Source organism: Sebastes fasciatus, chromosome 17, assembly GCF_043250625.1.
Source record: "Sebastes fasciatus isolate fSebFas1 chromosome 17, fSebFas1.pri, whole genome shotgun sequence".
NCBI lineage: Eukaryota > Metazoa > Chordata > Actinopteri > Perciformes > Sebastidae > Sebastes > Sebastes fasciatus.
The window spans coordinates 20097038-20109797 of record NC_133811.1 but is presented as its reverse complement, the minus strand read 5'-3'; the positions used below and the strand labels follow the sequence as shown (position 1 = coordinate 20109797).

General features: G+C 40.0%; 1 protein-coding gene across 8 annotated transcripts in view; it reads left to right on the top strand.

Moving 5' to 3' along the window:
* Positions 1-12760, top strand: part of csmd3b (CUB and Sushi multiple domains 3b) — a 408609-nt gene that overhangs the window by 223100 nt on the left and 172749 nt on the right. For all 8 annotated transcript variants that reach the window (XM_074614488.1, XM_074614493.1, XM_074614494.1 and 5 more), the window contains one exon: positions 6880-6992. In XM_074614488.1, coding sequence (XP_074470589.1) covers positions 6880-6992 — 113 coding nt within the window. The remainder of the gene's footprint in view (positions 1-6879; positions 6993-12760) is intronic.

Below are 12760 nucleotides of genomic sequence, written 5' to 3'. Positions count from 1 at the left end.
CACCACACCTCCATCGATCTTTGCCACCCCATGCTTCTTTACTTCCTCCCTCTCCCTCTCCCTCATTCCCATACTGCCGATAGAATAGCGGGTTTGTATTTCCATGGAGGAAGAGAGGCACAGAGGATGGATGGGAGGATGGTAGACAGAGACGGAGAGAGGGAGAGATGCTCTTTTGGTCTAGTGTATTTAATCAATTATGTTCTCTTGCTCCCTCTGGCAACACTCCACTTGATATTCTCTCTCTCCTGCAGACACACACATAAATGGTCACACACTCTCCATCACAGTATCTATTTTATGTAGTTGTAGTTGAAGATGGAACACAGGAGACCTTCGTAAGTTTTCGGTATAATTACCTGGGAACAATAGTTGTAATGTGACCTCCCCAGTGCTCAAAGTGGGCCGGTACTCACCGGTGAGCAATACCTGCACTTTACTCTTTAGCGTACTTTGACTTTTTCTTGTGAACCGGCACTTCTCACAAGCTGCCGGTATTCTTTTCTACCCTCTCCATATCAGGTTCTTAGGGCGTCTTATAATAGCAGGGTTATATCTGCCATAATATGGCGCAGCATCAGCGTTTCTGCCTCATATGAACATAAAAACAATATCTACGGACAAGCCGATGCACGGCATGGCATGGGGGAGTTGGGGTGAGAATAAGTTCTCAGAACTGTTCGTCATAACTTTTTAATTTGTGTTTGTCTTTAAGCTTCTTTAGCATTATCTGTAGTTTATAATAATGGTCCAATATGATGTGAAATTGCATAGTTTCAGTTGTCAAAAACCTTAAATTTGTCTTGGGGTTCTATTTTTATCCTCATATCTCTAGTGTCTTTTATTCACTGTAGAAGGAATGTAATAGGTAAGGGATAATGTACAGCCAGCCGGTCATTGTTGCGGTCGCGGAGGGGTCTTGCATCGTCCTATAGGGGTTTATTTCACAACGATGACCCGCTAGCTGTACATTATCCTGCTTGTTACACGGCTACTTACTTAAGAAATCAATCATTTGACTCAAAAATGGCCCGCCAGAGTCTGACATCAGAACTGCACCCATAGCAACGGTATGTTATAAATAGCAACGATCAGCTATAAAGAAATAACAGGATGTAGAACGCCGTGATTTACCAATCAGAATCGAGTATTCATCAAAGACTTGTATAAAATGTAATAATGATTGCTGATAACGTCCGATACACACGCCAACATGTGAATAAAGGGAGAACAGGCACTTATTTTGTTCCACTTCAAGCACTGGACCTACTTGCACATTTCAAAGAACGACATTGTTGGTGGTTGATTGCTGACAGGCTCCTGTGCGGTTCTGAGTATTCATTATGAAACATTTCCTCCCGGAAGGAACTACCGCATTGGGATCCACTTTGCTTTTTACAATAGTGTGAGATGGAAATATAACCAGAGCAAGTAATTTCCTCTGGTTCCCCAGAGAAGCACACCAATTCTCTTTATTTCATAATAGAGACGCTCAGTTTAAATATAGGATCAAGAGACCATCTCACAGTCTTTTATTTCCATTTTGTTTCTTTAGGAATATGTCTTTTATTTCATGCAAACACACTATTCCACAAGCTTTGTTGATGGCCCATGACATCTTCAGAAAACTCTTTTACTGCGTTTCCACTTTTCCAAGTTTTAAAGTGTTAGTAGCCCTTAGTAACAAGCCTGGCTTCACCCAATCTATTTTACGCCTATGTCACTGCCAAATCACAAAGTAGGACACCCTCTCAGACCAAGGTATTAAAAAAAAATTATTAGAGCCCATCTGAAGAAGATCTATAATACCTCGGGGCAGCTCTGAAGTGCCTTTATAGCAGATATCTTGGGAGAACACTTACCAGTCACAGACAGGAGCCATCAGCATAGATGAATGATTTAATAATGCATTACAAATTGTCCACACTGGGAAAATCAACCAGCTTCTCAGCAGCTCAGGCGCTGATGTTTTTTGGAAGTAGTAGGTTTCCTGCTGAAAGCATCATTTTAAGCTTTAATTATCCATAAAAGTAGTTACCAAGCGCACATCCTCTCGTCTTTTTTTTTTTTTCCAGTATCCTCGTCCTTCATGTAGTTTCTCGCCTGGCACCTATACAGGAGGAGTTCCCAGCTGCTCTGGGGATCCAGATGGGTGACCTTTTCAGTCGCCAGCTTGTTTCTCTAACCTCCCAGCTACTGCTGTAAGAGAGATTTTCTACCTTCATCCTGCCGCTTGGAGTTGTTAAGTGCTTCCTGAGCATGCAGTTTAATATTTTAACGTCACACAAAACTGGCTCTCGGTATAGATTTATGATTTAATTCCTGTTTTAATATTGGAACAGATTGAATATGCACACACGCTGCCCCTAATGATGCACTCTGGGTAATGATGTCATAGCAGGAAGTGAATTGAGAGCTGTAAACATGAATTATATGTTTGTGTGTGAGAGAGAGACAGAGAGGAGAGGGGAGAAAGCAAGGGGGTTTGTAGAGAAGAAAGTGGGGAACAGAGAGGTTGACCTACAAACAACTCCGGCAAAATAATAGTATCAAGATGAAATGCTCCTGCTGTGTTTCTTTGCTTTTCAGCCCGCATCAGATTATAATATAGGACCACATTACAGTCTTGCTAGATACACATAGAAAAGATAAAGTATAGAAAGATTAGAGAGATACAGAAGGAGCCAGATCTGTCTCAAGTGGCACCATGTACCTTCTCTGAAGCACTGGTACCTTGTTCCCATTGTTATCCAAGTGTTTGACACAACCTTTCAGTGCTACAGTATTTGGTCGAAGCCGAGGCTAGTGTTCAGAGTTCTTTCTCTGGAGAAGGTTAATCTATTTTGGGTAGTCGTAGGTCCCTCGAGAGTTGGTGCTCCTCTTGTTCCAATGCCTGTCGTTATAACTATTAGTTTATGCTTCATAATCCTTTACAGTCTTTGCAGTTAGTATATAATAATTCACCACACTGAAGTATAGTAACAAATCATCACTTGCAGCAATTTAAATATACATTTATATTGTTTTTATTTCTTCTCAAGTGAAACACTGCGTACGTAACTTTAAATGGGAATCTATACTTGGGGGTCATGTGGCCATATTAGTCATTTAATTCAATGATAATATCTAAAATATCTCTTAGTGCAGTCTTTTCCATAAATCTACCTCATGTCTTCATGCAAGCAATAATACATGATAATGCTCTGGATACATTATTTTTTGTCTTTTGTGTTATTTCTATTTTTTTTTTATAATTCACATCAAGTTTGAGGTAATCATTTCTGTCCAGATATAAGCGGAATGAATTGCCATTGGAAATTTCAAATGTCTTTTGTCCACATAGAGACACAGATGTCAGTGATTATTGTCCAGCAGCTTTATTATCTGAACCTCTTCCATCTCATTTACTGTCCGGTCTCTCTTCCAGCTAATAGACTAATCCAGCATTGTTTGGCCATTGTGTGTTCAATTTGAATACAATTTCAATAGTCTCCTTGAATATGATCTACAAGGTGGTGACTGGTGTTTTATTATGTACAGTATAATGAATTATTTGGTTCCAGACGAAGACAATTGAGGAAACAAATAACCGGTTTCAAAACGTGTTTGTTTGTTTGCCCAGAATAAACTGAAAAAAGACACTTTATCCGTGAGTGCCGGTTATTTGTTTTCTTCTGTTCTTACTACTACCTGGCACCCGATACTGTTCAAGATTTGGAGACGTGCTCGCTGCTATTTTCTATTTAGACAAAGAAAATTACCATTGCTTAGGGGTAAAGACATCAAATATGAACTGCAACGTTCCCGGGTTGAGTGCGACCGGGGGTTCTTTCTCTTCCTCATTTCCATTGCTCTGTTAGCTACTTCGATCAAAGAACATATATTCATTCGATCCACAAACGATTGGCCAGCTAGTCGCCTCAAGTCTCATTTGATTGGATGAATTTTTGTAAATCATCAAACATTTGAAACCATTCACAGGAAGAGAAGAGATAGGGATTTTGATCAGATTTTGATGTAAAAATACTCTTATACTGCTTTTTTAATTGTTCATTTAACAGGTAAATGAACAATTAACACAGAGACACAGGATGAAAACTGTCATGGGGACTTTAAACATATATATATTGCTATTACAGTGTTACTTTTTTCCAGAGTGCATGACCAAAAAAATCTCATAATATAGGTGCCTGTTTTATTTTTGTTGGTCACCAATACTCACAGTTGTGTTATTGTATTGTTGTGTTGGCATTGCTATATGTAAATCAGGTAGTTTGTGTCTCACTAAGCCTGTGAAACTACTTTGTGTGTGTGTGTGTGTTTACTTGTGTGTGTGTGACTAATAGCAGACATCAGAGAACCCTACTGATCTAGGGCACAAGGTGACCCTCCCTCTGCTCACTTGCAAGCAAACACACACACACACAGAGAGAGAGAGAGAGAGAGACACACCTTCTAAAACACCTGCTCAGCATTCTTGTGCTCCACTTTATCCCGCTGTTATTAGAGGGTACGCGTGTTGGATGGTAGTGTATATACACTATTATGCCACTATCCGTGTGTGTATGAGCACGAGTTTGTGTGCCCGTGTGTGTGTGTTGATATTAATGGACTGCGAAGGTTAACAGCAGGGGTTTATAGAAGGAGACAAGCAAACATGAGAGGGCAGTCCATTTCATACTCATACCTGTGTCTCAAATGTAACAGCCAAGGTGATACTATTGGAAAAAAAAAACGTAATGGGAGTAGAAACAGCACCTGTTGGCTGACGCTACAGGATGAAAGCACCATTTATCAAAGGACTGATGCACAGTATAGAAGAGGATTATTGCCAGCAGAAACTATATTTCAGCTGCAGATATTTGAAATTATACAGGAGCAAGGGTGTTTTATTCTCTAAGTGTCAACTGGGTAGCAGTCACCTCCTCTGAGGCTGCCAACAATGACACTCTCACTTTGCCAACCACAAGAGCCTTGTTCATCTCCTCAGCCAATTAAGGGATCTCATCCTCCCCACTTGATGAAAGAATTGCAAATTGGGTCCTAGTATCTGCTAGTGCTGTGTGCACCATCAAAGCCTCAGCTCATAAGCTCGCTTCCAATGCAATAAGGCTAATATTGTTAAAAGTGATCCAGTAGTTGTATGAAACCTTGTCGTATTTGCATATAACAGTCTATTAGGTACAAAACAGGTTAATAGTTGTGGACAGATCATTTAGAAATAATACAAATTAGTATACTGTGGTTCAATACAACACAAACGTCCTACAGAAGCTTTAGAAACTAACATGAGAAATGAGTTTGTGATCAAAAGTGGCAATCTTGGCAAGAGGAGTGGGCAAATATGCTTGCTTTATGCAAATGTATGTATATATTTATAATTGGATATCAATTAACAACATAAAACTATGACAAATATTGTCCAGAAACCCTCAAAGCTACTGCATTTAGAATAACAAATATGCTCAAATCATAACATGGCAAACTGCAGCCCAACAAGCAACAACAGCTGTCAGTGTGTCAGTGTGCTGACTTGACTATGACTTGCCCCAAACTGCATGTGATTATCATAAAGTGGGCATGTCTGTAAAGGGGAGACTCGTGGGTACCCATAGAATGCATTTTTCATTCACATATCTTTAGGTCAGAGGTTTACTTTGCCAAAATGTTGTGCAAGTTTGGAGCGTTATTTAGCCTCCTTTGCAACAAGAAAGTATGACATGGTTTCTTACCAATGGATTATTTTTCTAGTTTTCTAGTTTCATATGATGCCAGTATCTTCACTCTAGCTCTAAAACTGAGCCCGCTACAACCTAAAAATCGCATGTTGCATTAATGCGTTAAAGAAATTAGTGGCGTTAAAACAAATTTGTGTCAACGCGTTATTATCGCATTAACTTTGACAGCCCTAATTTGAACACATCATGATAATGTTATATAATTTACCTTCGCTTAATACTCAATTTTACTGAATGGAGCCTGCATCATATGCATCATAATGTAAATCAATGGCACCTCTCTTGCTGAGATCGGCAGGATGAGAGCTAGTTAACGTCAGCTGTTAGCAGTTGGTTAATAGTTAGAAGTTAGAAATAATAATAATTAGTATACTGTGGTCCAATATAACACCAACTTCCTACGGAAGCTTCAGAAACTACCATGAGAATTGAGTTTGTGATCAAAGTTGGCAATCTTGGCAAGAACAATGCATAAGAAATACCAATTTCCTACTTCATTAAGAGCAATTGAGGCACCTTTTAGCATGCAGCATAATCCCCAGTTACTCCCAGTGGAGCCGCAGAAACAGACTGGCAGCGTTGGGCGGTGAAGTCCTGACACTGTATGTAATTCACTGTGTCATTACAGACACAATAGGCTTTGTTCTCGCCTCATTCTAGACAGCAGCTACACTCACAAAGACACACACGGAACTACACAGGCAAGACGGAGAGCGCTAAAAGAAATCTAAGTGAAGCAAACTAAACCTTAGGCTGATTTTTTTAGTGTCTGTTGTTGCAGAGACATTTTTACAGCTTGACTACCTTGTTTTACAGACTTGGGCTTTGTTCTTTTACTGAACGGCTGCACAATTTGATGTGTTTTTCCTGCTCCTTCTAAGTATTTTTATTGGGTATGTTCTCATACACATGTGTGTGCTCGTGCATGGTCTGTACTTCTATCATTACAAGAGCTAATTGAAGTTTAAGACCTTCAGAGTGAGGTATTTTTGCAACACTCCTCTGCCTGATCCTCAAGGGCCTATTGTAGGATTAGTTGAAAAAAGGTTAACGGCCAGGTTTTGTAAGCTTGTGTGTGTGTGTGTGTGTGTGTGTGTGTGTGTTTCAGTTTCTTACAATGTCCTTTCTTTCTTTATTTCAGGTTGTCAGGCAGTAATGTCCCCTCTCCCGTCGTTAGCAACAAGAACTGGCTCCGACTGCATTTTGTGACTGATGCCAACCACCGTTACCGTGGTTTCAGCGCACATTATCAAGGTAAGATGGGTAAAATGGGATTACATCCAGAGAGGCAGGCATCTTAATGTACATACTTGCACACATATATGCATAAAGAGTGTTCATGTATGCTAAACAGAACTCTGTATATACAGTATCCTCAGATCTCTTTGTGTTTGCTAATGACGGTTCTTTTAAAGGTTCTGCTTTAGCTTCTTTGCCATTTTCTTTTCTCTTTTGCCTTTCTGTTTTTCTATTTCTCTCTGCTGCCTTTTTTTTTCCCTTTTCAACTGACAGTTTTCCCCCCATCAACTTGCCTCTAACTCCCTTTAATTACGCTTGTTGACTCCAATCTTCCCGTCTCTTCTCTACTACAGTTTCTCTCACTGTCTCCATCTTTTCTGCATCTCCCCTCTGTCTAGTTCTCTCTCTTGGACTCTTTCTCTCGGGTAACCGCTCATAGGCGCACAGTTTGATTTCTTTTTGACGCAAACGCTAACTGGTGGGAAACATTAGGAAGTTCATTTGCCAATGTTCACGTCTCCCAACAGCGATAATGAGCGCTGAATGTGTGGAGCAGCCTCACAGACACGCTGGAACAGATAGGGTTTATATTTCACACTTTACTTGTTTTTCATACCCTCCCATGTTCCGTTTTAGTCTCAGATCACCTCTTGCTCAGTACTTTTAAACACTATTGGCCCCTTTTTTGTGAATCGCCGGTGCATGGTACATGAAGTCCATTCAACATCACAAGGTGCACACGGCATGGAGCTGTGTTTGATATTTCCATGGCCAGAGGCTTGCTGCGCACCTGCAGCACAGATGGAAACAGGGTGTGATTGAAATACACTATCAGTTGGGGTTTTTATGGGCCGGCATCAATCACGGTCTACAAATCAACTCTACTTTAATCAAAATATTGGGAACATGTTTTATTCGTGTGTTTATTGTTGTAAAGTTAAACCAGTGTAAACTAAAGTCACGGAAACAGTACAGTGTGCCTTCCTCCACGCCTCATTGACCCGGTCTGAGTAGGCTGGCGGGCAGCACAGGCGTAAATCACGGTCATGCTTGACACCGAAATTGCACCGTGCCCCTTGATTATTACTGACACACTCCCTACTGTGCCTCGCCTCTCACTTCACAGCACATTCAAGTTCACAGCAAGTTACCAAAATACCAAGCAGACTCAGGCAAGAAAAATAAAGCGTGCGCCCATCCAAACTGCCGCCTCTCGGGAGCATGTGCTGTCCTCAAAACCGGGCCCTGTTTGAATAGTTTGTCAAGGAAAAACACTAAAGATAATGTGGATATGTTATGTTGGCATTTACAAAACACAGATTACGTTCAAATATGCTTCTGTTTCTATTTTCTTCTCCCCTCCCTCTCCTCTTATTGCATTATTTCTACGTGTATTTTTCATAACGCCGTTTAACACTGTGGGTCTTTTAGACAGTAATTATGGTAATTTGCTTATTTTTCGTAGGGCTGTTGCCAGCTGTCACAGTCGCCACTGAAAAACATTTCTAAGCATCTTTGAATTGATATTCATCTTTCTTCAGACGACAAATCGTGGTTTTCAATACATGAACATTTAGCGTCTGAAAAACAGGCTATTGAGGTAGAAATTAGCATCATTGCATTGAGCGGAGAGATTGCTAAGAGCCAAATCAGTGTAGAAATATTGTTTTATGGCTGGTATTATTGAAATGTTCCAACCCTTTAACCAGCAAATTGATTCCAGCTGTTTTCCTCTTTAGTGCTCATTGAGATTACTCTCATTAAATATTTAGATTTGAAAAAAAGTTTTTTTATGACCCAGTTAAATTTTACTGTATTGGTCACATGCGTCTCTTGCAGGACTGTGGTCAATTAAGACAATTAAGCAATTGAAACTGCAATTAATTCAGTTCATGATTTTAGATTAACTCGGCATAATTTCCCAATCTGGGTATGACGAGCTTGTTAGGTTGAATGTGACCCCAGATGACACCTCGCTGCAAATGTTGCTTGTGTTTGATTTTTAAAGGACAACCACTATGGGAAGATGTCTGTGTGGTTCTCTTTTGAGTCTCCACTGGGAAATATCTAGTAAAGTCACAATGCCAAAAAAAAAGTATTCTTAATGTACACATGCAGCATATACTGCAATATAATGGACCTTTTCAAAAGTTAAATCATTATTAAACCTCATCCTTCTTTTCCCCTTCCTCTTTCTTCAACACAACTTTCCTCCCTCTCCCTCCCCTTTAATTTTTCTCTCCCTCTTCCTCCGCTGATCCTTCTCTTCTTGTCCATATCCAGCATCTACATCTCTCCTTCTGGCTCTCAGATATTCTTGATTGATTGACTGACAACCCGACCACTCCCCTTGAGATTTGCTTTTAATTGGTTTAATTGATCTTAATTGATCTTAATTAGTTTAAAAGGTTAATCAACATGTTAATGGCGGGGTGTCAGTGTGATAGGTTAGCTGATTAATTAGTGGAGTTCCTAACAAGCTTGTGATTGATTGGCTACTTCCTGTCAGCTGTCAGTCATTCCCATGGCCTCGTTGGTTCTTGCATATTAGCAGAAGGGCGGGTTGAGGTGCCTGAAAAAGTTCCTCCTGATGAGAAACCTGTGAAACCTTCACATGTGGTTCCTAAGAATCCTGCAGATTAATATCATCTCTTCTCACACTACATGAATATATTCTCATACAGTTTTTTTTTTCTTTGAAATATAGTTTAATTTCAGTGCGTCCTGTGGATTTCAATAAACCAGCCAGTGAAAAAAATGAATACATTACCTGAATTTAGTTTATCTACTGTATTTATTAACATTACTACACTATAAGTTGGGAAATGTGTGTCAACCGCGTCACTGCGCCGTGAGGATCGATCAATTTTCCGACTGCAACATGCCACTACTGACATTGCAATCTGATTGATGGATCTCCTATTGATTTCATATCTTGTAGAACCTTGCAAACCACTGGCAAAGAAAGGAAACTTAAACACATATTAATGTACACGTGCAGTTCTTTTAAAGTGTTCATTTGATTATTTCTAAACTCGTTAACCATAACAGATTATATTATTTCATTTTTACTCTTTTACAGTTTTAGACTGTTTGTTTCCAGTATACTTTTATTATGCTCTGTTCCACCGCATTTATTATTCTCTAACCCCTTCAGATTTACTCTTTAATTAGCATTCTTAGGATGTGCATCATCTCCACTTTATTATAAACAGTTCCACTTAATGATAATCCACTTTTTTTAGATTTTACTTTGACTGTAATTCCACCCCGCAAGCCATATGTTGTTCTGGTCTGCTAAATTCTGCTTGTCTCCAGGAGAATAAATTATAATGGCAAAGCCCTCGGGTAGGGTTAGTGAAGTTTAGTGGCAAACACTGTATGAAAACAATTCCAAATTTGTCTCTGAGAGACTAAATGAACAAATCTGCTTTGGCAGGGCTTGTTGAGTTCATAAGCCATCGCTATGAGACCTCAGAGGGAGACGTTTGGCTCTAGGTGCTGCCAGCTAGCTGGACAGACTGCCGGTGTGTGTGTGTGTGTTTGTGTTTGCGTGTGTGTGTGTTACAGGTCAGCCACTCATCTCATAAAAACCTCCTCCTTCTGCTGCTGCCCAAATGATGAAGTTCTGAATTGATAATAATCTGCTAATGATTCATATCCACGTTTGCAGAGAAGCAGGCGTAGGGAGGCTGAAATGAGCAAAGAGCATCACAAAGGAACATCAGAGAAATAGAGAAGAGGGGAGGCGGTAAAAACAGTGAGGAGATCCAGAAACGAGATTAAAAGACAGAGGGAGACGGAAACCAACAGAGCGAAATAGAGAACAAGGCAACAAAGAGAGAGGTAGATAGCCAGAGAGAGACGGGGGGGGGGTTAAGGGGACAAGTAATTTGGCAGTGAAGTTTGGCTAAATATTTAAGTATTAACATTAAGAGTTTTTTAATGTCCCGCTGTCATAAATGGCTGTTGTAGACCACTTCAGAGGAACAGAGAGTGAACGTGTGTGTGGATGGATGGTTGTGTTCTTGGACGTAGGAGAAGCCCGTTTGTGTATTAGTGTACTGAGTAACATAAAGCCTGCAGCTCCTCTGCATGGCTAAACAACATTTACAGAGCTAATTGTCCATTTGAATGCTTAATTGATGCTTCAAAGTGATTCACAATGGCAAGGTTTGAAAACATACCCCTAGGCTATAGATGTTGATGGACCTGTTGATATTTAAAGAAATGATCAAATATCTATAAATGCTAGCAATTTTAATTTCTATCATATGTTACGTAGAATTAAAAGGACAGTAGAGCCAATCAGAGAAAATTACAGTCTATTTTTTTATAAGTGTAAGTGTAATATTCATACATTTCTGTCATTTTTGACTGTTTTGTCAATATGTCATACGTTATCTCTCGGCTCCTTAATGCCCCACTTTACAGCCGAATCCAAGCACAACCATTAAGTGTCCATTAGCATGTTTAATTAAAGCTCAGTAATTATTCAGCTACATCTCTGAGCAAGAGTAAACGATTTCCACTCCAGGACCGAAATGCATTTAAAGATTCAGTTCCTCCAAGTATAGAAAGCGTATATGTGATTGCTGAGTATGCTTTGAAACACGCTATACAGTAGGGTCTTTACTGTAGCCGCCTACTTTTGCAGGCCAAGATGCAATCAGAGTTGATGTAGTCTCACTCTGGGAACTGCTGTAAGATCATTTAATCATCCTTGTACTCATTACATGTCGTTTTAGGACTGTACCCAAGCTATGTACGTGTGGGGTCTCACCCTGGGACGCTGGTTTATTAAAACATTCGGCTTGTATTCTGATGGTCTGTGGACCGTAGGCTAAAATACCACATGGGGGTTTCCTTAGAAATCGGCCACATGTTATATAATAGCTGTTGACGTAGACTGAAAATGGCATTTCATGAATATCTTGGTACAACTTGCAAAAAACAATTCAAGTCAAAGAATCCATCAGTAAAAAGTATATAATAATGTGTAAATATTGTTGACATATTTTAGACGTTTGGTAATATTGCACTACGTGTTGAATATATGCTATGAAAACCATCATATACTGTCAGTTCTGATGTCACTTTCAACCCTTTAGACACTATCTTTACCATTAAGCTATTGGACGTGTTTCAACACGTAAAGAAAATGAAGATGCTCTATTTTTCATTATTTATCAGATATTTGCATTTACAATTAGATCAATTTAAATGGGGTAAAACCCTACAGATAGTGTACTTCGCATGGCAGCTGGATTCTCGCTATCTCACGGGATCACGCGAGAATCGCTGGATCACTGCTGAGCTACTGGCAGCTACGGGCGTGGCTTAGGTGTGTGTGAGACGACAGCACAGAGTGGCGATTGTTACTGTAGTTCTAAAACAACGATGGCAGCTCCTGAAGAGGTTAGCGTAGATGCTGAAATAGCATCAGTTATATCAGAACTGGAAAGTATTTCTTCATTGAAAGAAGGGCAAAGAACGGCACTGAAGGCTTTTCTCGATGGAAAAGATCTTTTCCCGACTGGCTTCAGCAAGAGTTTGATTGACAGGTAGTTTATCCTAGGGCTGTCCCGAAAACCATTTTTTTGGGCTTCTAAGCTTCGGTAAGAAAAAATAATAAAATATTCAAAGGAATTCAAAACTTCACGGGGCAGCATGACACGGCAGGCTGACATGTTCTTCAGTCTGTCCGTCTCCATCTCCCCCATTTCAGTGCCTTGGACAGTGCCGCTACTGCACTACTGTACACACATACGCACCTCTACACA